This window comes from Phyllobates terribilis, unplaced genomic scaffold (genome assembly GCF_046119375.1).
Source record: "Phyllobates terribilis strain yellow unplaced genomic scaffold, ASM4611937v1 Scaffold_7__3_contigs__length_470593459, whole genome shotgun sequence".
NCBI lineage: Eukaryota > Metazoa > Chordata > Amphibia > Anura > Dendrobatidae > Phyllobates > Phyllobates terribilis.
The window spans coordinates 131,951,703-131,978,712 of record NW_027362767.1 but is presented as its reverse complement, the minus strand read 5'-3'; the positions used below and the strand labels follow the sequence as shown (position 1 = coordinate 131,978,712).

Sequence of the window (27,010 nt, the reverse complement as noted above, 5' to 3'; positions counted from 1 at the left end):
TTCCTTATTATCAACCTCCGTAATTATTCCCACTTGTAAGAGTGCTTTACACTTTATGCAATTGCCTAATTAAATGTTTAAATGACAGCAGAAACTTCCAAGTAAAAGGTCACCTGGTCAGCCACTGTTTCCTGACTGGTAGCGCTGATTGCTTTTAGCCGCTTTTCCAGTTCTTCAATCTGCCGCTCCATCTCTTGCCTACGAAGAGCATGGGCTTGGAGATCTTCTGCCAAAGACAATAGACATGATACATTAGTTCAGGGTGAGGGGTAAAAATCTTAAAAGTGCAGTTGTTCTATCGGCAGATCCACATTGTGATCTCTGGGAGGAGAATCATAAGACAGTACATCCATAACCCATGGTTCATCACCCCCGACTATATGAGGACAAACCTTCTCTCTTCTTTCGGATCTTTGCCATGTACATTTCTGCCCGGATCTCCTCTAAGGAGAACTCCTCCACGCCGGCATAGATTTTGCTTTTGCAGTACATGACCTTCTCCTCTTTGCCTTGTGCATTGCTCTGCAGTCGTTGCAGGGGATCCTCCTCTTTGCTCGGCTTACGAGAACTCAGGACGCTGCTGACTGACGGATTAATCTTGCAGGGGGTTCTAAAGAGAACAAGCAATGATACGGTAGACCATACAACTTACTGTCCCGTGTAATGCCTGCAGGAGACGCATTGCTGGACTCTAACCCCTTCCGACGTGTGACGTAAATGTACATCACACTCCAAGTCTGCAGGGGTCGAGCCCGCATTATGTACACTAACCACTTTAAATGCTTGTGCCAGTTTCTGACAGCAGCAGTTAAAGGGGAAGAGATCAGGTCACGAGACCACAACAAAGAAAATTCGCCCGTCACAAAAGGGTGAAGTCCTGAGCCAAAGTGGAAGCTCCTTACACTGTCTGCTGCTGGACCACTGCATCCACATACGGTGTGAAGCTGGGCAGGCTCTGCGGAGGCTCGCTGGGTGGCTGATGACTGCTTTTGGATGGCTGGAAAAAATAAAAATAAAATTTAAGAAGGTGGTGTGAAATCCGCCTTGCGATCCGGTTATTGTTGTATATGGAGTAGTTGCACAAATCCAGCACTTACCCTTCCAGAGCTCCAGGGTCCTGCTTTCTGCTCATTTTCCTTTGCTCGTGCCGGAGGTAATGCTGCCCAGGGTTGATCAGTTGTGGCAGCCATGGCTCCTGGCATCAGAGCGCCCGCATTCTCATCAAACACTGCTATACGAGAGTTGCTTGGGATCTGCGGAGGAGCACCTGAAGCACTTAACCCCAGGCTACGAGCTGGGAAAATAAAAAAAAAAATAAAAAAAAAATGTAAAATTTCTACCTTGTGCTATAATATAAAGAAAAGGGAAGATTGTGAAACGGAAAAATTAATATTAATATTAATATTTATTTTTTATATATATATATATATACATACATACATATACACACATACATACATACACATATATACATACAGTACAGACCAAAAGTTTGGACACACCTCATTTAAGGATTTTTCTGTATTTTCATGACTATGAAAATTGTACATTCACACTGAAGGCATCAAAACTATGAATTAACACATGTGGAATTATATACTTAACAAAAAAGTGTGAAACAACTGAAAATATGTCTTATATTCTAGGTTCTTCAAAGTAGCCACCTTTTGCTTTGATGACTGCTTTGCACACTCTTGCCATTCTCTTGATGAGCTTCAAGAGGTAGTCCCCGGAAATGGTTTTCCAGCAATCTTGAAGGAGTTCCCAGAGATGCTTAGCACTTGTTGGCCCTTTTGCCTTCACTCTGCGGTCCAGCTCACCCCAAACCATCTCGATATGGTTGAGGTCTGGTGACTGTGGAGGCCAGGTCATCTGGTGTAGCACCCCATCACTCTCCTTCTTGGTCAAATAGCCCTTACACAGCCTGGAGGTGTGTGTGGGGTCATTGTCCTGTTGAAAAATAAATGATGGTCCAACTAAACGCAAACCGGATGGAATAGCATGCCGCTGCAAGATGCTGTGGTAGCCATGCTGGTTCAGTATGCCTTCAATTTTGAATAAATCCCCAACAGTGTCACCAGCAACGCCCCCCCACACCATCACACCTCCTCCTCCATGCTTCACGGTGGGAACCAGGCATGTAGAGTCCATCCGTTCACCTTTTCGGCGTCGCACAAAGACACGGTGGTTGGAACCAAATATCTCAAATTTGGACTCATCAGACCAAAGCACAGATATCCACTGGTCTAATGTCCATTCCTTGTGTTCTTAAGCCAAAACAAGTCTCTTCTGCTTGTTGCCTGTCCTTAGCAGTGGTTTCCTAGCAGCTATTTTACCATGAAGGCCTGCTGCACAAAGTCTCCTCTTAACAGTTGTTGAAGAGATGTGTCTGCTGCTAGAACTCTGTGTGGCATTGACCTGGTCTCTAATCTGAGCTGCTGTTAACCTGCGATTTCTGAGGCTGGTGACTTGGATAAACTTATCCTCAGAAGCTGAGGTGACTCTTGGTCTTCCTTTCCTGGGGCGGTCCTCATGTGAGCCAGTTTCTTTGTAGCGCTTGATGGTTTTTGCAACTGCACTTGTGGACACTTTCAAAGTTTTCCCAATTTTTCGGACTGACTGACCTTCATTTCTTAAAGTAATGATGGCCACTCATTTTTCTTTTCTTAGCTGCTTTTTTCTTGCCATAATACAAATTCTAACAGTCTATTCAGTAGGACTATCAGCTGTGTATCCACCAGACTTCTGCACAACACAACTGATGGTCCCAACCCCATTTATAAGGCAAGAAATCCCACTTATTAAACCTGACAGGGCACACCTGTGAAGTGAAGACCATTTCCGGTGACTACCTCTTGAAGCTCATCAAGAGAATGCCAAGAGTGTGCAAAGCAGTCATCAAAGCAAAAGGTGGCTACTTTGAAGAACCTAGAATATAAGACATATTTTCAGTTGTTTCACACTTTTTTGTTAAGTATATAATTCCACATGTGTTAATTCATAGTTTTGATGCCTTCAGTGTGAATGTACAATTTTCATAGTCATGAAAATACAGAAAAATATTTAAATGAGAAGGTGTGTCCAAACTTTTGGTCTGTACACATATATATATATATATACACACACACACACACACACACACACATATTCCAGCGCCTACATTTCACGGCGTCCCCCACTCGGTTTATTGGAGCCCTCGCTTTATTCTTCCCTTTGGCTTTTAAATCAACCAGAGAATTGCGTGACGGTTCGGTGACTTCTGGATCCCCAGCGCCATCGCTGATTCCCTGCAAGATCTGTCGTGAGACTCGTGCTTGGAATTGCCTGCAGAGTATTAAAAGAGGATAAAGTTATGGAGGAGGAGGTGGTGGGACAGATTTTTGGAACTTTGTCATCAATACAATGAGACAGCTTTACAATGCAAGACGCATGCTGAGTAATGCCTGCATCAACCCCGGTAATGAATTGGTGCAAACACTGCTTCAGTCAGTCAGAAAATAGGTCCAGGCCAATAGGAGGATGTCCTGCATTCATGGCATCCATGTGCATCAATAGACTGGGTATATGTATATATGAGATACAGTGGTGGCCAAAAGTATTGGCACCCCTGCAATTCTATCAGATAATACTCAGTTTCTTCCTGAAAATGATTGCCATCACAAATTCTTTGGTATTATTATCTTCTTTTAATTAGTCTTCAATGAAAAAACACAAAAAGAATTGTCCTAAAGCCAAATTGGATATAATTCCACACCTAACCTAAAAAAGGGGGTGGACAAAAGTATTGCCACTGTTTGAAAAATCATGTGATGCTTCTCTAATTCGTGTAATTAACAGCACCTGTAACTTACCTGTGGCACCTAACAGGTGTTGGCAATAACTAAATCACACTTGCAGCCAGTTAACATGGATTAAAGTTGACTCAACCTCTGTCCTGTGTCCTTGTGTGTACCACATTGAGCATGGAGAAAAGAAAGAAGACCAAAGAACTGTCTGAGGACTTGAGAAACCAAATTGTGAGGAAGCATGAGCAATCTCAAGGCTACAAGTCCATCTCCAAAGACCTGAATGTTCCTGTGTCTTCCGTGCGCAGTGTCATCAAGAAGTGTAAAGCCCATGGCACTGTGGCTAACCTCCCTAGATGTGGACGGAAAAGAAAATTGACGAGAGATTTCAACGCAAGATTGTGCGGATGGTGGATAAAGAACCTCGACTAACATCCAAACAAGTTCAAGCTGCCCTGCAGTCCGAGGGTACACCAGTGTCAACCCGTACTATCCGTCGGCGTCTGAATGAAAAGGGACTGTATGGTAGGATACCCAGGAAGACCCCACTTCTTACCCCGAGACATAAAAAAGCCAGGCTGGAGTTTACCAAAACTTACCTGAGAAAGCCTAAAACGTTTTGGAAGAATGTTCTCTGGTCAGATGAGACAAAAGTAGAGCTTTTTGGGAAAAAGCATCAACATAGAGTGTACAGGAAAAAAAAAAAAAAGAGGCATTCAAAGAAAAGAACACGGTCCCTACAGTCAAAAATGGCGGAGGTTCCCTGATGTTTTGGGGTTGCTTTGCTGCCTCTGGCACTGGACTGCTTGACCGTGTGCATGGCATTATGAAGTCTGAAGACTACCAACAAATTTTGCAGCATAATGTAGGGCCCAGTGTGAGAAAGCTGGGTGTCCCTCAGAGGTCATGGGTCTTCCAGCAGGACAATGACCCAAAACACACTTCCAAAAGCACTATAAAATGGTTTGAGAGAAAGCACTGGAGACTTCTAAGGTGGCCAGCAATGAGTCCAGACCCGAATCCCATAGAACACCTGTGGAGAGATCTCAAAATGGCAGTTTGGAGAAGACACCCTTCAAATATCAGGGACCTGGAGCAGTTTGCCAAAGAAGAATGGTCTACAATTCCTGCAGAGCATTGTAAGAAACTCATTGATGGTTACCGGAAGCGGTTGTTCGCAGTTATTTTGGCTAAAGGTTGTGCAACCAAGTATTAGGCTGAGGGTGCCAATACTTTTGTCTGGCCCATTTTTGGAGTTTTGTGTGAAATGATCAATGATTTGATTTTTGCTTCATTCTCTTTAGTGTTTTTTCCTTGCAAGCAAATTAAATGAAGATAATAAGACCAAAGAATTTGTGATTGCAATCATTTTCAGGAAGAAACTGAGTATTATCTGACAGAATTGCAGGGGTGCCAATACTTTTGGCCACCACTGTATAGTGTTATAGCTTGCTTTTATGAGACAACACCTTTAAAACACATATTGATGACCTACCAATATGCAAGACCCAAAAAAACCCTTCTAATGGCCCGGTACAAATCCAGATGGTGGAGAGACCGCTCCAGGAATAGGTGGGAGAAGGATAAAAGTGTTGGGGGTACAATGTGCTTGTTGATAAAGAAAAAAAAAAAAAAAAAAAAAAAAGGGATGGCATAGGGAGCATGCCCACCTTTCCAAGCAGGGCACAAAAAGCTCAGACACCCCGCACAGGAAGGTGATCGCCACCAGTAATGCCACTTGCAAGAAATAATGTGAAGACAATCAACGGGGGGTCTGTTAGAGCAGAAGAGACAAAATTAAGGTTCTGCCAGCTGGCTGTAAGGAGGGGTACAATGGCCACCCACGATGGAAGGTTTTATCCTGCCTGAGGAAGGCAAAAAGAAAATGGAAAGGGTAAAATCTGTCCCTTAGGGGATGCAAGGTTGAGACTGAAGGCCAACCTGGAATGAAGAAAGAAGAGAATCCTGCAAATGGAGAAGTCAATGGGATTCAGCGGCCCTGGAATGACAGTGGGGACACCAGCAATCCTCTGTAAAAGCAACTTGGGGGATAGAGGACCAGCGAATGTGGGAACCCCCTAGGGAGGAACTACTAGTGCTAAGTACACATTGTAGTCTCCCAGTTCAAGAGGGGAAAAAGTGAGGGACACCCAGCTACTAAAGGAAAGAAAAAATATATAAAAAAAAATAAAAAGTAGAAAATTAAAGTTGCAGCAGATCTGATACAGACGCTAGGCTGAAACTGAGATGTTTAGTCTTTGAGGAGAGGGTACACCCCACCGGGTGACCCCAACACTTTCTCCTACCTGGTCAGGGCCAATACCCACAGTACTGTGTCAGACGTATGGGACAGTTGCAAAAACAAAATCTTGCTCACTTCATTGGGGAAAACCAATAAAGGCTACAAGAAAGACTTTATGGCAAGTACCAAAACTCCTCTTTTCTCAGGCACAAAAATCTTTGTAACAAATCTGCAGTGTGTGAACATAGATGGAAAAGGTCTTACTTGTGATGGGCTTCGAGTTTCTCCAGAGGCTCAGCTCTGCGTTGGATGCCATCCTGGAATATGGAGTCGGCTTTCTTATAATTGCCCCTGGCTTCGTAGTCCTCTGCCCACGTGACGTAGAGTTGAGCGTGTAGGATACCAATCCCCTGGCTGTGTAGATAGCTGTACAGCTCTGCGGGCTCTGTGCAGAAGTGTGCCTACAACAACAGATAATACCTGGTATCTCCTGACGGGAGAGGGGGTCCTATATAATTACAGTAATCTACACGGATGCTAAAAGTTTGAATACAAAACATAAAGGTCTTATCAAATACTTAGAGAACAGACGGCCCATCACGCAGATTTTGGGTTGTATTCCTCTGCTTACAAGTCCATACAGTGGGGGAAATAAGTATTTGATCCCTTGCTGTTTTTGTAAGTTTCCCACTGACAAAGACATTAACAGTCTATAATTTTAGGGTAGGTTAATTTTAACATTGAGAGATAGAATATCCAAACAAAAATCAAGAAAATCACATTGTATAAATTAGATACATTTATTTGCATTTTGCAGTGAGAAATAAGTATTTGATCCCCTACAAACCATTATGAGGTTCTGGCTCCTACAGACCAGTTAGACGCTCTTATTCAACTCGATACCTGCATTAAAGACAGCTGTCTTACGTAGTCACCAGTATAAAAGACTCCTGTCCACAGACTCAGTTAATCAGTCAGACTCTAACCTCTACAACATGGGCAAGACCAAAGAGCTTTCTAAGGATGTCAGGGACAAGATCATAGACCTGCACAAAGCTGGAATGGGCTACAAAACCATAAGTAAGATGCTGGGTGAGAAGACAACTGTTGGTGCAATAGTAAGAAAATGGAAGAAATACAAAATGACTGTCAATCAACATCGATCTGGGGCACCATGCAAAATCTCACCTTGTGGGGTATCCTTGATCATGAGGAAGGTGAGAGATCAGCTTAAAACTACACGGGTGGAACTTGTTAATGATCTCAAGGCAGCCGGGACCATAGTCACCAATGGTAAAACAATTGGTAACACATTACGCCTTAAAGGTTTAAAATCATGCAGTGCCCGCAAGGTCCCCTGCTCAAGAAAGCACATGTGCAGGCCCGTCTGAAGTTTGCCAATTAACACCTGGATGATTGTGAGAGTTATTGGGAGAAGGTGCTGTAGTCAGATGAGACAAAAAATGAGCTCTTTGGCATTAACTTAACTCGCCCTGTTTGGATGAAGAAGAATGAGTACAACCCTAAGAACATCGTCCCAACCGTGAAGCACGGTGGGGGAAACATACTTTGGGGGGTGCTTTTTTGCAAAGGGGCACAACAACTGCACTGTACTGAAGGGAAGATTGATGGGGTCATGTATCGTGAGATTTTTGCCAACAACCTCCTTCTCTCAGTAAGAGCATTGAAGATGGGTCGGGATTGGGTCTTCCAGCAAGACAAATGACCCAAAACATACAGCCAAGGCAACAAAGGAGTGGCTCAAAAAGAAGCACAGTAATGTCACGGAGTGGCCTAGCCAGTCTCCAGACCTTAATCCCATAGAAAACTCATGGAGGGAGTTGAAGCTCCGAGTTGCCAAGCGACAGCCTCAAAATCTGAATGATTTAGAGATGATCTGCAAAGAGGAGTGGACCAAAACTCCTCCCGACATGTGCGCAAACCACATCATCAACTACAAAAAACGTCTGACTGCTGTGCTGCCAACAAGGGGTTTGCCACCAAGTGTTGTTTGCCAGAGGGATCAAATACTTATTTCTCACTGCAAATAAATGTATCGAATTTATGCAATGTGATTTTCTTGATTTTTTTTGGATATTCCATCCCTCAATGTTAATATTAACCTACCCTTAAAATTATAGAATGTCCATGTCTTTGTCAGTGGGCAAACTTACAAAAACAGCAAGGGATCAAATAATTATTTACCCCACTGTATTATATTTTATGATCCTGCAAGAATCCCAAAACATTTCAGAAACTTTCACCTATTTCTAGAGTTGGTGGGAATCGACATCAAACACCCATGGCCGCCAGCTGGGAGACCCGAGAACCGCCTCTTACCTAACGGAATCCCTGGATCCTCTATAGATGTCATCATTGCAGTGTACCAGGCTGGTTAATCAAAAGAAGACCCGCGGATGCTGGCAGGTAGGAGGTGAATTCAAAGGCTCCCGTCCGGTGGCCACAAATTACTGATGTGGATCAATTCGCGCATCTCTAATAAGTACCCCCAGGGGTTGTCTGGAACTTGCATATGCATAACCTGTTTTTAGGATAGGTCACAAACATGATAAAGATAGTGGGCCAACACCAGGCAACTCATATCCGCTCCTGCAGGATGTAAGCAATGAATAGAGTAGGATAGGGCAGCTCCACACATTAACTGCAGCAGAAACAATCTCCCACTCGCTCCGAATTACACTGCTCAAAAAAATAAAGGGAACACTCAAATAACACATCCTAGATCTGAATGAATGAAATATTCTCATTGAATACTTTGTTCTGTACAAAGCTGAATGTGCTGACAACAAAATCACACAAAAATCATCAATGGAAATCACATTTATTAACCAATGGAGGCCTGGATTTGGCGTCACCCCCAAAATTAAAGTGGAAAAACACACTACAGGCTGATCCAACTTTGATGTAATGTCCTTAAAACAAGTCAAAATGAGGCTCAGTATTGTGTGTGGCCTCCACGTGCCTGTATGACCTCCCTACAATGTCTGGGCATGCTCCTGATGAGGCTCAGTATTGTGTGTGGCCTCCACGTGCCTGTATGACCTCCCTACAACGCCTGGGCATGCTCCTGATGAGGCTGAGTATTGTGTGTGGTCTCCACGTGCCTGTATGACCTCCCTACAATGCCTGGGCATGCTCCTGATGAGGTTGCGGATGGTCTCCTGTGGGATCTCCTCCCAGACCTGGACTAAAGCATCCGCCAACTCCTGGACAGTCTGTGGTGCAACGTGACGTTGGTGGATGGAGCGAGACATGATGTCCCAGATGTGCTCAATCGGATTCAGGTCTGGGGAACGGGTGGGCCAGTCCATAGCTTCAATGCCTTCATCTTGCAGGAACTGCTGACACACTCCAGCCTCATGAGGTCTGACATTGTCCTGCATTAGGAGGAACCCAGGGCCAACCGCACCAGCATATTTTCTCACAAGGGGTCTGATGATCTCATCTCTGTACCTAATGGCAGTCAGGCTACCTCTAGCGAGCACATGGGGGGCTGTGCGGCCCTCCAAAGAAATGCCACCCCACACCATTACTGACCCACTGCCATGCTGAAGGATGTTGCAGGCAGCAGATCGCTCTCCACGGTGTCTCCAGACTCTGTCACGTCTGTCACATGTGCTCAGTGTGAACCTGCTTTCACCTGTGAAGAGCACAGTGCGCCAGTGGCGACTTTGCCAATCCTGGTGTTCTGTGGCAAATGCCAAGCGTCCTGCACGGTGTTGGCCTGTAAGCACAACCCCCATCTGTGGACGTCAGGCCCTCATACCACCCTCATGGAGTCAGTTTCTAACCGTTTGTGCAGACACTTGCACATTTGTGGCCTGCTGGAGGTCATTTTGCAGGTCTCTGGCAGTACTCCTCCTGTTCCTCCTTGCACAAAGGCGGAGGTCGCGGTCCTGCTGCTGGGTTGTTGCCCTCCTACAGCCCCCTCCACGTCTCCTGGTGTACTGGCCTGTCTCCTGCTAGCGCCTCCAGCCTCTGGACACTATGCTGACAGACACAGCAAACCTTCTAGCCACAGCTCGCATTGATGTGCCATCCTGGATGAGCTGCACTACCTGAGCAACTTCTGTGGTTTGTAGAGTCCGTCTCATGCTACCACGAGTGTGAAAGCACAACCAACATTCAAAAGTGACCAAAACATCAGCCAGAAAGCATTGGTACTGAGATGTGGTCTGTGGTCCCCACCTGCAGAACCACTCCTTTATTGAGGGTGTCTTGATAATTGCCAATAATTTCCATCTATTGTCTATTCCATTTGCACAACAGCATGTGAAATTGATTGTCAATCAGTGTTGCTTCCTAAGTGGACAGTTTGATTTACTTGGAGTTATATTCTGTTGTTTAAGTGTTCCCTTTATTTTTTTGAGCAGTGTATATCCGCGCCATTAGGTGGAGTACATGGCGTAGCCATAATAGCTTACAAAGGAAAAATTATTTGGCTGAACTTACAAACTTGAGGCAAATGTTAAGATAGCGCGGGTCCCCATAGTATTTCTGCTCTTCGTGGAAGATCTTGACGGCTCTCTCAAGCAGCGGACGCAGGTTACTCTCTTTACCGCCCTGAGGAAATGCTTGTTCTGCCCATTTTATATACCTTAAGACATAAAGATAATCAAACTTTTTCTATTTATTTTTTTTTTAAGATATTTTCACATTGAAAGAAATTACCCAGAACCGATCACCATTACAAATCCCATAACATAAGAACTTCATTATCACCCTAAAAAAGTTTCACTAGTTGTTACAGAGGGGCAGGGAAGGAAAGCACTTGCTGTTTTGTTTTGCAAAGTCAAAGATGGTGTATTATACAAATATATTCAGCAAATCATCCATTCTGAAAGGGTGCCTGTTTCCAAAAACGTCCTGGTCCATTGTGTTGAGGCCACTGGCTTCACCTGCTTTCTAAACAGGTCTATAATCTCCCACCCCCAATCAGGTCACTCCTCTATATCACAGCTCTCTGAAATGAACACTGAAAAGCTGTCTTCTGATGTGGTGGTCCGGGTATGGGGGGGGGGAGGGGTGATCTCACAGTGGTCTCATTGTAGTACTTCTGAGAGATCAGGGATGGCTAAGTCTTCTATGGATTTGCTGGGGGTCCCAGCGGTCCAACGCCCAAGCAATAATACATTTATCATTTCTCTACTGTGGATCGGTGGTCAACATCTTGAGAAGAACAAGCCCTTTCAGTCCATTATTAACTAATGACCTACCTGTCCCACACATCCAGCGGATCGTCTCCATTGTAGAAGCGAAGTTCTAATTCAAAGGCCCTAAATAAAAAAAAAGGAAATAAATTAACGAATGAAGAATCAAATCTTTCACCTCCTTGTTATAAAAACCCAAATTAAAAAAGTGTCATGGTTCCCAGGCGCTTATGTCACATACAAGTCCCTCATCCGCTGATCGGTCTGTATGATCATACCACCTCATCTTTAGGTTACACTAACACATTCGTGTGACGTGTCGGTGTACCATCTGTTTTTTTTGCGGATAGCACACAGACCCATTGAGTGCGTCCTATTCTCAGCCTCAAAATCGGATCAGAATAGGACCTGCTGAGTCTCACGGACCTCACTCGAATCTGAGAAGTGTGAATGGATCCATGACTCTACGCTTCCGTGGGCCGTATGATAAAAAAAAATGGGTCATCAGATGGAGATTTCACATGGATGTGCCGTAACTGGAGAGCCCTGGGTCAGCACTCAATACAAATTAACAGCTGGTAACGTAAATAAGGTAAATTTCCGGGTGCAGCCAATCAGCACATCCACGTGTAAGGCCAAGTGGGGGCTCAGGTGTGCGGGAATACCCCAGTTTAATGCAAACATGTGCGCTCAGTCACCCCAGCTGGTGGCACATGGAGTTCAGAAACCGCAACATGGGATTCTAAAAGAACAAGTCTAATGAGCAGACAAAGTGATTTCTTTTCCAGGAAAAGCCCTTTAAGAAATCTGTGTCGCAATAAAAAAAAACAATTTGAAGTCCAGAAAGAGAAAGAAGGGCAATTTGTAAGACATTTCTTGGAGAACCCCCCTTAAGTCATTATCAGACTAATGGAGGCCCAATATCTGGCACCCCCCGCTAATGCCAGATGCAGCACCCCCCAGCCAATGCAAGAGCCGCCACCCACTGCCAACGCTTTACTCCGGCCCCCCTCCCGACAATGCAAGAGCCACCACCCAACGCTTTACTCCGGCCCCCCTCTCGCCAATGCAAGAGCCGCCACCCACCGCCAACGCTTTACTCCGGCCTCCCTCCCGCCAATGCAAGAGCCACCACCCACCACTTTACTCCGACCCCCTCCATTCCCCACCAATGCAAGAGCCGCCACCCCTCAACCAATGAGCCATTTACAGGTCCTGGAGTAGAGCTGGGACATCACAGCTCCGCACACTTTGCAGTGGCCGTTCTTGGGTGCTGCAACTCAACTCCCATTCACTTCACTGGGAGCGGAGCTCCAGTACCCAAAAACAGCCTCTACAGTGTCAGGAGCTGTACACACTATACTGCCAGTTTAGGGTATCCATATTTTAGTTGAGGACAACCTTGATTGTCCCCCTTGCTGAAGCACTCACTGTTTCTTCTGCTGGATGGTATTGTGACTGGCCCCGTCCTGCTGGGTGAGAACCTCCTGCAGGGTGGACATCGCTCTCCCTTGACGAAGAGGTTGGACATTCTCCTTACTGAGCTCCCACTCGTCTCCAGCCTGTGCCATCCTGAATGGCAGCTGTTAAGAAAGACATTAAGGATAACGCATCCCAAAGAGGAGATTGTTGATGTAACCACATCGCATGATGGGGGGGTGGAAAAGATATTGGCTGTGACGGCAGAGCAGACGCTACATCGCAGACGCTACATTCATTCCCTAGGCTTGGGAAGAAACGCAGCAGGAGATGGACGTCCCTTTAAACCTTTACGTACAGACATTCAGTACATCTCCCATTGGGAATGGAGAAAAGGGAAAAAAAATTTTAGGGGGGGAATTTAAGTCCCAAAAAACAACTTAATCCTGATAAAATGTATTTGTTGGACTACAGCTGCCCATTATACCCTGAGAACGCCTCCATATATGCCTGAATGGGTATACAGGTAGGGGATGCGGCCCGAGGAGGGCACTGTACAAGTGTGGGCTCTTATAGGGCTTCTATGAAGTTGCCCAGTTACTCAGCTGCGTCTCCAGAGGCCGGGCTCCTGAAGATGGACAGCTTGGACCATTGGCACAGTCGCCCTGATGGGCCGAACTCTGATCTCCCAGGCTGTGGGCAGGGGCAACATGGCAGCAAGGCTGGTCAGAGGCAGAGCGGTGCATGCAAGGGGTAAAGCACAGAGCCCCTGCGTTGTGCCACCCGCTCCTTACCTAGATAACCCACTAGTCTGAGGCTGCAGCGGTGGTCGGTAACCTAGGCAACAAGCCATGCGCTCTAACTGTAATTATCCCTTAATTTTTGACATAGGAGGTTTTTGTTAGCAATTATAATATATTATATATACATATTGTATATAAGTTACATAAAATTATATATATGCTGATAAATAACAAAAAAAAAAAAAAAAAAAAAAAATAATAAATATATATATATATATATATATATATATATATATATATATATATATACACGCATGTGGCCCCTTTAAGAGCACAACCAACTGCCTAACAAGCCTGGGAAACTGCCGCAGAACTACAGGCTCCAGCCCGTCCTCCCAGCCCCGGTACATTACTGAGTCGCCACTCACCGCCCGTCCGGTTATTTCGGCTGCACTGGAGGAGAAGGCACCCGTCGGTGCAAACACAACATTCAAACTGAAGCGGTTGCCCTCTGATTGGAGCGCGTCGGGACCTGTCACGTGACGCGCATGCCTACTGCAGCTGTACTTCTAGACTGAGTGCTGATTCGCTAAAACATACCATGTGATCGCACCAGGAAGTAGAAAAGGATTTTGGGAGATGTAGTTTCTTTTTGCCTGACTAGAAGTTGTATGTTTTCTTGCGGGATAACGTGTCCGCCACAATTAAAGGTTACACCTGTGATCATTTTGACTTCTTGGTGATTACAGCCGGGGTGGAGGTGAACCCTCTTGTCCCTGCAGCCATTTTTTCTTTATTTTCTCCTCCCCATAGCCGTGTGAGGGGCTTTATTTTTGGGAGAAAAGTTGGTGATTTGTGTTTTTCTAGACTTCCACTGTATAATTACCAATGAGCCTCATCTCCTTTTAACCCCTTTACCCCCAAGGGTGGTTTGCACGTTAATGACCAGGCCAAATTTTACAATTCTGACCACTGTCACTTTATGAGGTAATTACTCTGGAACGCTTCAACAGATCCCCCGGATTCTGAGATTGTTTTTTCTTGACATATTGTACTTCATGATTGTGGAAAAATTTCTTTGATATCACTTGCGTTTATTATTTGTGAAAAAAATGAAATTTTGGAAAAATTTTGAAAAGTTTAACTTTAGCCCCCAATTTATTTTCACAAGGGTAACAGGAGAAAATGGACCCCATAATTTGTTGTGCAAATTACTCCTGAGCACAGTGATACCCCATATGTGGGGGAAAACTACTGTTTGGGCGCACGGCAGGGCTCAGAAGGAGCACCGTTCGACTTTTTGAACTCAAAATTGGTTGGAATCAAAGAGCAGACGCCATGTCACGTTTGGGGAGCCCCTGTTGTGCCTAAACAGTGGAAACCTCCCACAAGTGACACCATTTTGGAAACTGCACCCCTCAAGGAACTTATCAAGATGTGTGGTGAGCACCTTGAGCCCCCAGGTGCTTCATAGAAGTTTATAACGTTGATTTGTGAAAATAAAAAAAAAACAACACATTTTTTCCCACAAAAATGTTCTTTTAGCCCCATTTTTATTTATTTTCACAAGACAGTTTGTTGTGCAATTTCTTCTGAGTACGCAGATATTCCATATGTGGTCAAAAACATCTTTTGAGGCACAGCGCAAAGCTGAGAAGAGAAGAAGCGCCTTATTGGAGTTCAGATTTTGCTGGAATGGTTCGATGGTGACAGGTCACATTGGTAGAGCCCCTGAGATGCCAGATCAGCCGAACCCCCCACCCCCCATAAGTGACCCATTTTACAAACTACACCTCTCAATAAATTAATCTAGGGTGGCAGTCAGCATGTTGACACCACTTGTGCCTCACCAAAATTTATACCATTGGGCACTGAAGAAAGAATAATTACATTTTTACCTGTAAAATATTGTTTTAGCCCCAAATTTTAAATTTTTATAAGGGTAAATAGGAAAAAATTTCTCTTGATTGCACCAATACCCTACATGTAATCGGGAAATACTTTTCAGGCACAGTACAAAACTCAGAAGGGAATGAGTGCCATATTATAGTGCAGATTTTACTGTTATGGTTTGCGGGTGCCATGACCTACTTGAAAAGCCCCTGAGGTGCCAGAACAGCTGAACCCCCTCGTAAGTGACCCCATTTTACAAATTCTCAATTCATTTAGGGGTGCAGTGATCATATTGACACCACAGGTGGGTCACAGAATTCTATACCATTGGGAAGTGAAGAAAAAATAATTACATTTTTACCACCAAAATTTTGTTTTGGCCCCAGATTTTACATTTTCAGACTGGGAAATGGATAAAAGTGGCACCAAAATTTGTTCCACAATTTCTGCTGAACTTCAAAATACCCCATATGTGGCTGTACAGTACTGCTTAGCCACACGGCGAGACTCTGGAGGGACAGAGCGCTATCTGCTTCCTGGAGCACATATATTTCTAGAATAGTATGCGGACTCCATATACAGAGCCCCTACGTGCTAGAAGAGCAGAATCCCCCTCAAATGACCCCATTTTGGAAATTATACCCCCTTGGGAATTTATCTACAGGTGTAGTGACGATTTTGACTCCATGAATGTTTCCCAGAAACAAGCAGCAGTGGATGTTGCTGATTGAAAATTGCAAATCTGCTGTTGTAGTGACCAGTACGTTGTAGTGCCCAGCTCATGCTTCTGGAGACATGCACCCATAAATTAGATGGGCTCTCATTGCTACACAAATGCCAAACGCGTGGACGCTAACTGCGGTTTAGGCACACTAGGGCTCAGAAGGGAGGGGGGCATTTGAATTTGGGAGCCCAGAATTCACTGGATTTCTTTTGGGGGGCGAGGAGCCATAGCGCTGTTCCAGAGCCTTTGTACTACCAGTAACGTGGAATCCCCTATATTTCCGTTAACAGATGATGGGCCTGAGTGGGAATTTGCTTGTTTTGTGGGGGTTAACTAGTGTGACATTTTTATAGGGCGGGTCGTTCCGGACGCGGCGATACCAAATATGTGTACTTTTTTTTTTTTCATAAAAAAATATTTATTTATAGGTACAATAAATATATATTTTTTAATTATTTTGTAATTTTTTTATTTTTATTTTTTTCCTTATTTTCTACTTGTTTACTTAGTCCCACTATGGGACTTTCACTTGTTGCAGTCTGATCGCAGTTATAAACCATAGCAATGCACAAACTAGTTAGCTACACAGGAATGGCGGGAATAAAATTGTTCACTTCTGACCTTGGTGACTACGTTACGTAGAATTGTCACATGGTCGAGTCGAGTGTGTGAAACGGGCTAAGGAACTGAGCCTCCAGCATTCCTAGCAGATAGAGATGAGCGGATCACTTCACGCAACCATGGTCCAGATTATTGTACTTTGGCCGTTGGCAGGAGTTGTGCAAATTTTCTGACCTTGTGGGTTCCTCAGTGCATCGTTTAACCATTTAAATGCCATTGTCAATCACTTACGGCAGCCTCTAAATGGCCAAGTTACAGGTGCGCGATCGTGGGGTGTCGATGGGTTACCATGGTACTTGGGGTTCCGGTGAAGTCAACCTTGGATTCCATGTTGATCCTCTTGCAAAGGTGCAACAATTTAACTATACATTGATATTGCAGTATATAGTATACAGTACAGACCAAAAGTTTGGACACACCTTCTCATTTAAAGATTTTTCAATATTTTGTAAATTGTACATTCACACTGAAGGCATCAAAACTATGAATTAAACATGTGGAATTATATACTTAACAAAAAAGTGTGAAACAACTGAAAATATGTCTTATATTCTAGGTTCTTCAAAGTAGCCACCTTTTGCTTTGATGACTGCTCTGCACACTCTTGGCATTCTCTTGATGAGCTTCAAGAGGTAGTCACCGGAAATGGTCTTCCAACAATCTTGAAGGAGTTACCAGAGATGCTTAGCACTTGTTGGCCCCTTTGCCTTCACTCTGCGGTCCAGCTCACCCCAAACCATCTCGATTGGGTTCAGGTCTGGTGACTGTGGATGCCAGGTCATCTGGCATAGCACCCCATCACTCTCCTTCTTGGTCAAATAGCCCTTACACAGCCTGGAGGTGTGTTTGGGGTTATTGTCCTGTTGAAAAATAAATGATGGTCCAACTAAATGCAAACCGGATGGAATAGCATGCCGCTGAAAGATGCTGTGGTAGCCATGCTGGTTCAGTATGCCTTCAATTTTGAATAAATCCCCAACAGTGTCACCAGCAAAGCCCCCCACACCATCATACCTCCTCCTCCATGCTTCACGGTAGGAACCAGGCATGTAGAGTCCATCCGTTCATCTTTTCTGCGTCGCACAAAGACACGGTGGTTGGAACCAAAGATCTCAAATTTGGACTCATCAGACCAAAGCACAGATTTCCACCTGTCTAATGTCCATTCCTTGTGTTCTTTAGCCCAAACAAGTCTCTTCTGCTTGTTGCCTGTCCTTAGCAGTGGTTTCCTAGCAGCTCTTTTACCATGAAGGCCTGCTGCACAAAGTCTCCTCCTAACAGTTGTTGTAGAGATGTGTCTGCTGCTAGAACTCTGTGTGGCATTGACCTGGTCTCTTATCTGAGCTGCTGTTAACCTGCGATTTTTGAGGCTGGTGACTCGGATAAACTTATCCTCAGAAGCAGAGGTGACTCTTGGTCTTCCTTTCCTGGGGCGGGCCTCATGTGAGCCAGTTTCTTTGTAGCGCTTGATGGTTTTTGCAACTGCACTTGGGGACACTTTCAAAGTTTTCCCAATTTTTCGGACTGACTGACCTTCATTTCTTAAAGTAATGATGGCCACTTGTTTTTCTTTACTTAGCTGCTTTTTTCTTGCCATAATACAAATTCTAACAGTCTATTCAGTAGGACTATCAGCTGTGTATCCACCTGACTTCTGCACAACACAACTGATGGTCCCAACCCCATTTATAAGGCAAGAAATCCCACTTATTAAACCTGACAGGGCACACCTGTGAAGTGAAAACCATTTCCGGTGACTACCTCTTGAAGCTCATCAAGAGAATGCCAAGAGTGTGCAAAGCAGTCATCAAAGCAAAAGGTGACTACTTTGAAGAACCTAGAATATAAGACATATTTTCAGTTGTTTCACACTTTTTTGTTAAGTATATAATTCCACATGTGATAATTCATAGTTTTGATGCCTTCAGTGTGAATGTACAATTTTCATAGTCATGAAAATACAGAAAAATCTTTAAATGAGAAGCTGTGTCCAAACTTTTGGTCTGTACTGTATATATCAAGTAACCACATGTAAAAAAATTTACAGAAATAAAAAAAACATTAAATCATCTCCCTTTTTCCATTTTAAAAATAAAGAAATAAAAAATAATCATATTTGATCTGTAAAAGTTCGATCTTTCAAGGTATAAAATTATGTCAACCATACGGTAAACGCCAAAAAGTTGAAACACAATCATTTTTTGGGTCTGTTTTCAGTCGTTGTACTTCCCACAAAAAATGAAATAAAAAGCAATCAAAGCATAACGTACGCCCAAATAGTATCAATTGAAAACCACAGCTCAGCGAGCAAAAATATCGAGCACTCAGACAGCTCCATTGACGTAAAAATGAAAAAGTTTACGGTGTCAGAAAATGGCACAAACCAATTTTTTTGTTCACAAAGTTCAGAATTTTTTTTCTATCGTTAAAATATAAAACAAAAGTTTATACGTTTAATATCATCGTAATTGTACTGACCTGAGGAATCATGCTACCAGACCAGGTCATAATGAACCCCGTAAAAACAAAAAACCCCAAAAATAGTGGAATTGCATTTTGGGGTTTTTTCACCATGTTACCGAACGTGGACGTTTTTCCAGTTTTTCAGTACATTCTATGGTAAACTTAATGGTGTCATTCAAGTGTACAACTCAAGACTTCGTACGGCTGTGTCGACAGACAAATAAAAAAGTTATGTTTCTTGGAGAGAAAAAACAAAAGCATAACAAATTAAAGTTTCCCAGGGGGTAAAGGTGTTTTAAGACATACAGTAAGGGATCACACGAGCGTATAAATCAGATGAGTGCAATTTGATAAAAAGTCAGATTGCACTAGGCACAATGTTCTTCAATGAAGCAGGGCAGATCTGTGTATTTTTTCTCAGCTGTATTCTGTTTTAGGAAAAAATCGCAGCATTCTGTGATTTGACTCCGAAATCGTATGAGTACAAGAAAAAAATTGGATGCGATACGGACCATCAGTATTTCATCCGATTTTTACGGATACATTACTATTCTGTACGAATGGAAACTGTAAATGGTCCTGTAAAAGATTAATAGCTGCTGAGTAAAAAAACTGATTGTATATGGACAGCACACGGATGACGACTTAGGAAAAAATCTTCCTACTTTTCTGGATAAGAATTAGGCTATGTGCCCACGATGTGTAACTGCTCCCCATTTTTCCTGAGCGTTTCTGCATCTCCTTGGCAGAAAAAACACATGTGGATTGTACATGTGGATTGTACATGTGGATTATACATGCGGATTGTACATGCGTTTTTTCAGCCAAGGACAAGCGGCTGTGAAGCGTTCTTCACATGCATTTCCGCATGCTAGTTGTCAAGCGCTTTCCAAGCGATTTTAGCATCACTTGGAAATTGCTTGTCAACTTGGTTACACTATATACGTGCTAACGGCATGGATTTATATAGTGTGACCAAAAGAATGGTAAAAAAATAAATATTATACTTACCTTCTGATGGCCCCCGGTGTCGTTATGCGATCCGTCCTGGCTTGCCGGCAGCTCGCGGTGGTTCTAAAAGGACCTGTCATGACGTCATTTAGTCACGTGACGGGTCACGCGACTGCCGACGTCAGTGGTCGCGTGACCCGTCAAATGACTGAATAATGTCATGGCAGGTCCTTTTAAACCATCGCGAGCTGCCGGGGAGACCGGACGCATCGAATAAGGACACCGGGGGGCCATCGGAAGGTAATTATAATATTTATTTTTTTATTTTAAGTTCTTTTTTATACAGGTACTATGGTACCTGGGTCCGGAGGAGAGTCTCCTCTTCTCCAAACCCGGGTACCATCCGCACATTGAAACGCATGATCTCCGCATGTACAGATGCAGTGATGCGGATATTAAGCGTTTCAATGCAAGTCAATGGCGGCGAAAACGCAGCGATTCCGCAAAATAATTGGTAGTGCTGCGGATTTTTCCACAATGATAATCCGCAGCGGAAATTTCCACAGCATGTGCACAGCACATGCGGATTATCATTGGGGAACATGGCAGACCTTCTACCAAGCGTTTTTTAAGCGTTTCTGCAGCGGAATTGTCGCTGCGGAAACGCTTAAAAAACGCATACTGGGCACACAGCCTTAGACTGATTTTTTTATATGCACGTGTGACCCCAGCCTAACAGGGCTGAAAGCGATCAAAGGTTTTTTTTTTGTACATCCTGTTTTTAGTGGACCACTGAAGAAGAATTCCTTTATTAGCTGTTGTGTGTACTTTTATATGCAGCTTTTTCTTTAGCAATTATTGGATTCTGACCTGATTGTCAGCCTTAGACAGTGACACTATTACCTTTCCTAATTGGACATTTGTTGACTTAATTGCACACTGTGTCCCTGAACCATCAGTCTGGCTTATTTCTCTCCGCTATGCATGGATGCCCCTCAGGTGGCGAAACTCTAGGGAGTGATGTCTCCATCCCTTTCATTTATTAATGCCAACTGGTCATAGGAGACAGTGCTAATTACAGGCACTGTCAGCTAATCCTGCCATTGAGAAGCTGTTGATATGGTTGACTGCCAAGTGCCAACAAGGATTTATATATCTATAGACAATGAGCCTTAAAGTTGCGCCATCACTAATTCTTATTTCAATCTTCTTCCAAAATTTGCATTTTGGTACGTCAGACAATACTGTTTCTGGGAGTTTGAGTGTTCTATTTCCTTTGCATCTGGATTCCTCTATATGATGCTGTATCATATTCATTGATTGCGAATACTTCAATGCAAATGATCTTGTGATTTTTCACTTTAAATTATGGCTTTTGCATATGGAGTCGAAGGTTGCATCCTACAAGTCATTTCTAGTAGCAAACCCTTAAAGTGTTGCAATGGTATGTAAAAAATGTGAATGTATAAGCAAAAGCATGATCATAATTATCTGAATTCATGACATGATCTAACAAATCTGAATTCAAGACAAGATTACACATCTGAATTCAGTTCATGGATGTCCAAACCTAAAATCAAGACATGGTCATACAAACCTAAGATCAGGAGATTGCCGTAAAAATCTGGATTTAGAACATGGTCTTACAAATCTGGATTTGGGACATGGTCATACATATCTGAATTTTGGACATGGTCACATACATCTAAATTCGGGACATGGTCATACAGATCTGAATTCGGAACAAGGTCGTATAAATCTGAATTTGGGACATGGTCGTATAAATCTGAATTTGGGACATAGTCATACATCTGAATTCAGAACTTGGTTGTAAAAATCTGAATTCGGGACATGGTCATAAAAATGTGGATTTGGGACGTGGTAGTAGAGGTCTGAATTTGGCACATGGTCAAACAAGTCTGAATTTGGGACATGGTCAAACAAGTCTGAATTTGGAACATAGTCAAATAAATCTGAATTTGAGACATGGTCGAATAAATCTGAATTTGAGACTTTATTATTTATTTTTAGAGCACCATTGATTCCATGGTGCTGTACATGAGAAGGAATTACATACAAAATACAAATATAAATTACAGAGAATAAACTAATAGTGACAGACGGGTACAGAAAGGAGAGGACCCTGCCCTTGCGGGTTCACGGTCTACTGGATGATGGGGAAGGAGACAGTAGGTCGAGGGGCTGTGGCTGCTCCAGTGGTGTTGAGGAGGCAGCTGGGTCACCACAGGTTGTAAGCTTTCTTGAAGAGATGGGTTTCCAAGTTCCGTCTTAAGGTTCTAAGTGTGGTGGCTAATCAGATGTGTTGAGGTACAGAATTCTAGAGTATGGGTGACACTCAGGAGAAGTCTTGGAGGCGATTGGGTGAGGAATGTATGAGTGTGGAGGAGAGAAGGAGGTCTTGGAAAGACCGACGATTACGTGGTGGGAGATATCGGGAGATTAGTTTGGAGACATACAAAGGTGGCAGATTATGGACGCTTTGTAGGTCAGTGTTAGTAGTTTGAACTAGATACATTAGGGAATTGGGAGCCAGTGAAGGGAGAAAGCAGAGGGGAAAAGCAGAGGAGTAGCGTGAAGAGGGGTGGATTAGTCGGGCAGCAAAGTTAATGACGGATTAAAGAGATGCGAAAGTGTTAGCAGAGAGGCCACAGACATGGCTGAACAAATCTGAATTTGGGACTTAGTCAAACAAATCTCGTCTCAAGCTCAGCATCTGGTCATACAGATCTGAAGTTGGAGGCCTAACAAAGTTCATGCGACACAATAGACATACAGTCTGGAGGACAGTCAGCGATCAAAGGGCAGGAAACCGTCCAAGTCAAATCCACAACAGAAAACAAAACCGCCTTTACAAATGAATGATGCTGTGAATCATCAAATGAGGATGAAATAAGGAGCTCTGAAAGCTTGACATGTACAGCATTGGTTTTAATTCCCCAGCAAGTTCCACAGAACTCAAACTGCTAATGAGCCTCAATGAATGTTCTTCACTGTACAAGGTTTGTTTCGCGCACACGTCCTACGGCACCTCTTGTGTGTTTTTGTTTGCTTTAACAACAGCCTTGTCATCTCAAGAAAAAAATCTCTGCCCAGGCTGAGCAATTTTCTGTAACATTGCCTTAGGTGTTGCTTAAAACTTTTCAAAATTTCTTAGAATTTCGCAGCTCCTATGTGAACAAAGACCAGTAAACATATAATTAACTTCCAGCCTTATTAGTTGTTATAAATCCTCTTCATTCCATGAAAGAAATATCACCAAGGTTATCTATGGTTTTACAACAATTTCAATCTACTGTATGGTATTAAACTCACTCTTTTCAGTGAAAGATGATATGATAAGCCCAACCTGCCTGTTTTCTACAGTTGCCGTATTCTATTTTTAATGCGGGCTCAGGAGCTGAAGCCGCATCTTTCTTGGCAGATGATGGCTGTGCTATTCAGCCATCATCTGCCTCTAACAGCCATGGGTGGAGCTAAGCCATACTCCCAGCTGTCAATCTGTCAAATGTCTGTCAATCTCTGATAGCAACATTTACAATATGCGGCCTGGGTGGCGCGCCGTTCTAAATACCCATCAGTTTCCCGATGGGTTGCCATGACAGCCGGGGGTCTACTGAAGACCTCCTGTGCTACTAGAAAAACAGCCTGTGACTGACGTTTAAAGAAAACCGTGCGTTTTGCTATATACAGCAGTATTGCAGTATATCGTGCGAGTTATCAGCCGATCGCAGGTTCAAATCCACTACGTGGGCTAACAAAGGGACTAACAAATAAAGTAAAAAAATGTGGAAAAAAGCATATAAAAATGTTGAATCACCCATCTTTTCCCCCATTAAAACTAAAAAGATATCTCCACATCCATAAAAGTCTGATCTATCTAAATATAAAGTTATTTAACCCATTCTGCAAACACAGTAATGAGAAAAAAAAAATTAAAATGTCCGAATTATGTTTTTTTCAGCCACTTAAACACTGTAAAAAATGCCATAAAAAGCAATTAAAACATGGTATCTACCCCGAAATAGTATCAATAACAACATCAGCTCACAACGCAAAAAAACAAGGCCTTAAACAGCTCCATCAACTGAAAAATAAAAGTTACTCGTCTCGGGAAATGGCGACAAGCAATTTTTTTTTGTTTACAATTTTTCACTTTTTTTATTTGTTTCACCACTTAAGTTAAAAAAAAAAAAAAACAATGCATATTTGATATTGCCGTTAGGCTATGTGCCCACGTTGCATTTATGCAGCAGAAAATTTCTGCTGCATAAATGCAAGTCCTCTCCCGGAAAAACGCATGCGGAATTCCGCACGCGTTTATCGCGCATTTTTCACGCGTTTATCACGCGTTTTCCACATGCGGAATTGCCTTGCGTTTTTTATGCATTGGACAAAGGCAATTCCGCTTGCGGAAACGCAAAATTAAATGACATGCTGCGGATTTTTGAACGCGGCATAAACGCTGTGGAAAAATCCGCAGCATGTGCATAGAACTTGCGGAATCCCATTGGGGAACATGGGGTGCGGATATACATGCGTTTTTCAAGCGTTTACGCTGCGGAAATTCCGCAGCATAAACGCTTGAAAAATGCTACGTGGGCACACAGCCTAAGCCTAAGGCGAAAAATGCGCGATAAACGCGTGCGGAATTCCGCATGCGTTTTTCCGGGAGAGGACTTGCATTTATGCAGCAGAAATTTTCTGCTTCATAAATGCAACGTGGGCACATAGCCTAATGATACTCACTTGGATAATGATATTGCCAGTTAAGTTTTACCCAATACTAAATGCCGTAAAAACAAATCCTAAAAAAGTAGTTGCCATTTTGCCGTAACTTTTTTTCCTGTTTTCTAGTACATCACATGAGAAAATGGATGGTGTTAATCAAAAGATCAACTTATCCCTCATACGGTTATATTGACAGAAAAGTAAAAAAAAGTTATGGCACTTGGAAGAAGGGGAACGCGAAAAAAAATGGACATCACGTGAGAAAATGGATGGTGTTGATAAAAAGATCAACTCATCCCTCATACGGCTATATTAACAGAAAAGTAAAAAAGTTATGGCTCTTGGAAGAAGAGGAACGCAAAAAAAAATGAAAATCGCCATGTCGAAGAGGGGGTAACAAAGTCCTCTCTAATTCAGTTTTATTGCCTCAGGTCCACAAAATTGTCAGTTTGTAAATTTACTTCCATTTTTTCATATAGTGTTTTAAAAGAGGATGATCTTCACATCTCCTAGTAATAAAGGAGGTCCGTGACATCCCTCATGCAGCGTGTGATGGAATCTCCATTTTTCGTTCTGAAGGTACTATCTGAGCTTGTTATTTCCCTCACTGCATTTCTTATTTTTCGAGGACTTCTGTTGGAAAAAGGCTTTATTGTCTAATGAGAATGCATGAAATTGAGTTTAAAGGGGTTTTTAAACTTTAAAGGGGGATGCCAGACTGGATAGAGAAAAAAAAATGAAGCCATACTCACGCTATAGAGCTGCTGCTCTCGACATTCTCTCCTGGATCGGAAGTGATGACATCTAGGCGAAGAGTGACCGGACCACTGCGCCCAATGACTGGGATAGATTTACATTGTAACATAGTAACATAAATTGTAAAGCCGAATAAAGACTTGCGTCCATCAAGTTCGACCTGTTAGTTCTGTAATTGCTAAAGTTGATCCAGAGGAGGGCAAAAACCCCAAATGATTTGGCCAATCTTCACCTGAGGAAAAATTCCCTCCCGACTCTGAAACCAGCAGTCAGAATAAATCCCTGTATCAACCTACTATTTTATTTTATTTTTAAGTATACGCTGAAATCTGCCTGGTATCTAGAAATGCATCCAGTCCCCGCTTGAACTGGTGTAGTGAATCCGACCTTACCGTCTCCTCACTCAGTGAATTCCATATTCTCACTGCTCTTACCGTAAAGAACCCCTTCCTATGCTGGTGCTGGAACCTTTTCTCTTCCAGTCTTAGTGAGTGCCCTCTTGTTACCGTAATATCCCTCCTTTTGAACAAATCCCGGGCAAGATCTCTATACTGTCCCCTAACATATTTGTACACATTTATTATGTCCCCCCTCAACCTTCTCTTTTCCAGGCTGAATAGTCCTAGTTTTGCCAACCTCTCTGGGTATTGCAGTTCCTCCATTCCCTTTATCAATTTTGTTGCCCTCCTTTGTACCTTTTCAAGCTCATTTCTATCCTTTCTATATATTGGGGCCCATAACTGAGCACAGTATTCCAAGTGTGGTCTGACCAGTGCTCTGTACAGTGGAAGAACAATGTTCTCATCCTTTGCAGCTATACCTCTTCTGATACATCCCATTACCCTGTTTGCCCTTACAGCAGCGGCCTGACTTTGGGCACTCCAATTTAGTTTGCTATCAATCAAGATGCCCAAGTCCTTCTCCATCTCTGAATTCCCCAATGATTTCCCATTCAGTGAGTACTGGTGACTTCCATTTTTCCTTCCCATATGTATGACCTTACATTTCTCCTCGTTAAACCTCATTTGCCATTTAATGCTCCACCTACCCAGCTTATCCAAATCCCTCTGTAGGTCTGCACTGTCCTCTTTTGTATTAATTGTTTTACATAACTTTGTGTCATCTGCAAATATTGATATTTTACTATTTATCCCATTGACTATGTCATTAATAAAGATATTAAATAACATTGGGCCTAGTACAGACCCCTGTGGTACCCCACTAGTGACGCTTACCCAATCTGAGTATATTCCATTTATAACCACCCTCTGCCTTCTATCCTTTAGCCAGTTAGCTACCCACTTGCAGACATTTTCCCCCAGCCCCATCATTCTCATTTTGTATACCAACCTATTATGTGGCACGCTATCGAACGCTTTTGAGAAGTCGAGATACACGACATCCACTGGTTCCCCCTGATCTACTCGAGAGCTAACCTCCTCGTAGAAGTCAATCAGGTTTGTTTGGCAGGAGCAATTCCTCATGAATCCATG

At 43.2% G+C, this 27,010-nt stretch overlaps 1 protein-coding gene and 1 long non-coding RNA gene across 3 annotated transcripts in view; one reads left to right on the top strand and one right to left on the bottom strand.

Moving 5' to 3' along the window:
• Nucleotides 1–13,911, bottom strand: part of BUB1B (BUB1 mitotic checkpoint serine/threonine kinase B) — a 33,045-nt gene extending 19,134 nt beyond the window's left edge. For both annotated transcript variants that reach the window (XM_073639185.1, XM_073639186.1), the window contains exons 1-10: nt 13,789–13,911; nt 12,630–12,781; nt 11,265–11,324; nt 10,501–10,645; nt 6,292–6,488; nt 3,161–3,324; nt 1,098–1,294; nt 903–997; nt 393–610; nt 114–226 (exon numbers count right to left, since the gene is read on the bottom strand). In XM_073639185.1, the coding sequence (XP_073495286.1) occupies nt 114–226; nt 393–610; nt 903–997; nt 1,098–1,294; nt 3,161–3,324; nt 6,292–6,488; nt 10,501–10,645; nt 11,265–11,324; nt 12,630–12,769 (1,329 nt within the window). In that variant the 5' untranslated portion in view covers nt 12,770–12,781; nt 13,789–13,911. The remainder of the gene's footprint in view (nt 1–113; nt 227–392; nt 611–902; nt 998–1,097; nt 1,295–3,160; nt 3,325–6,291; nt 6,489–10,500; nt 10,646–11,264; nt 11,325–12,629; nt 12,782–13,788) is intronic.
• Nucleotides 1–25,541, top strand: part of LOC141153914 (uncharacterized) — a 52,843-nt gene extending 27,302 nt beyond the window's left edge. The window contains exon 4 of the long non-coding RNA XR_012247368.1: nt 24,888–25,541. This is a non-coding gene — a long non-coding RNA (uncharacterized lncRNA). The remainder of the gene's footprint in view (nt 1–24,887) is intronic.
• Nucleotides 25,542–27,010: the final 1,469 nt, after the last annotated feature.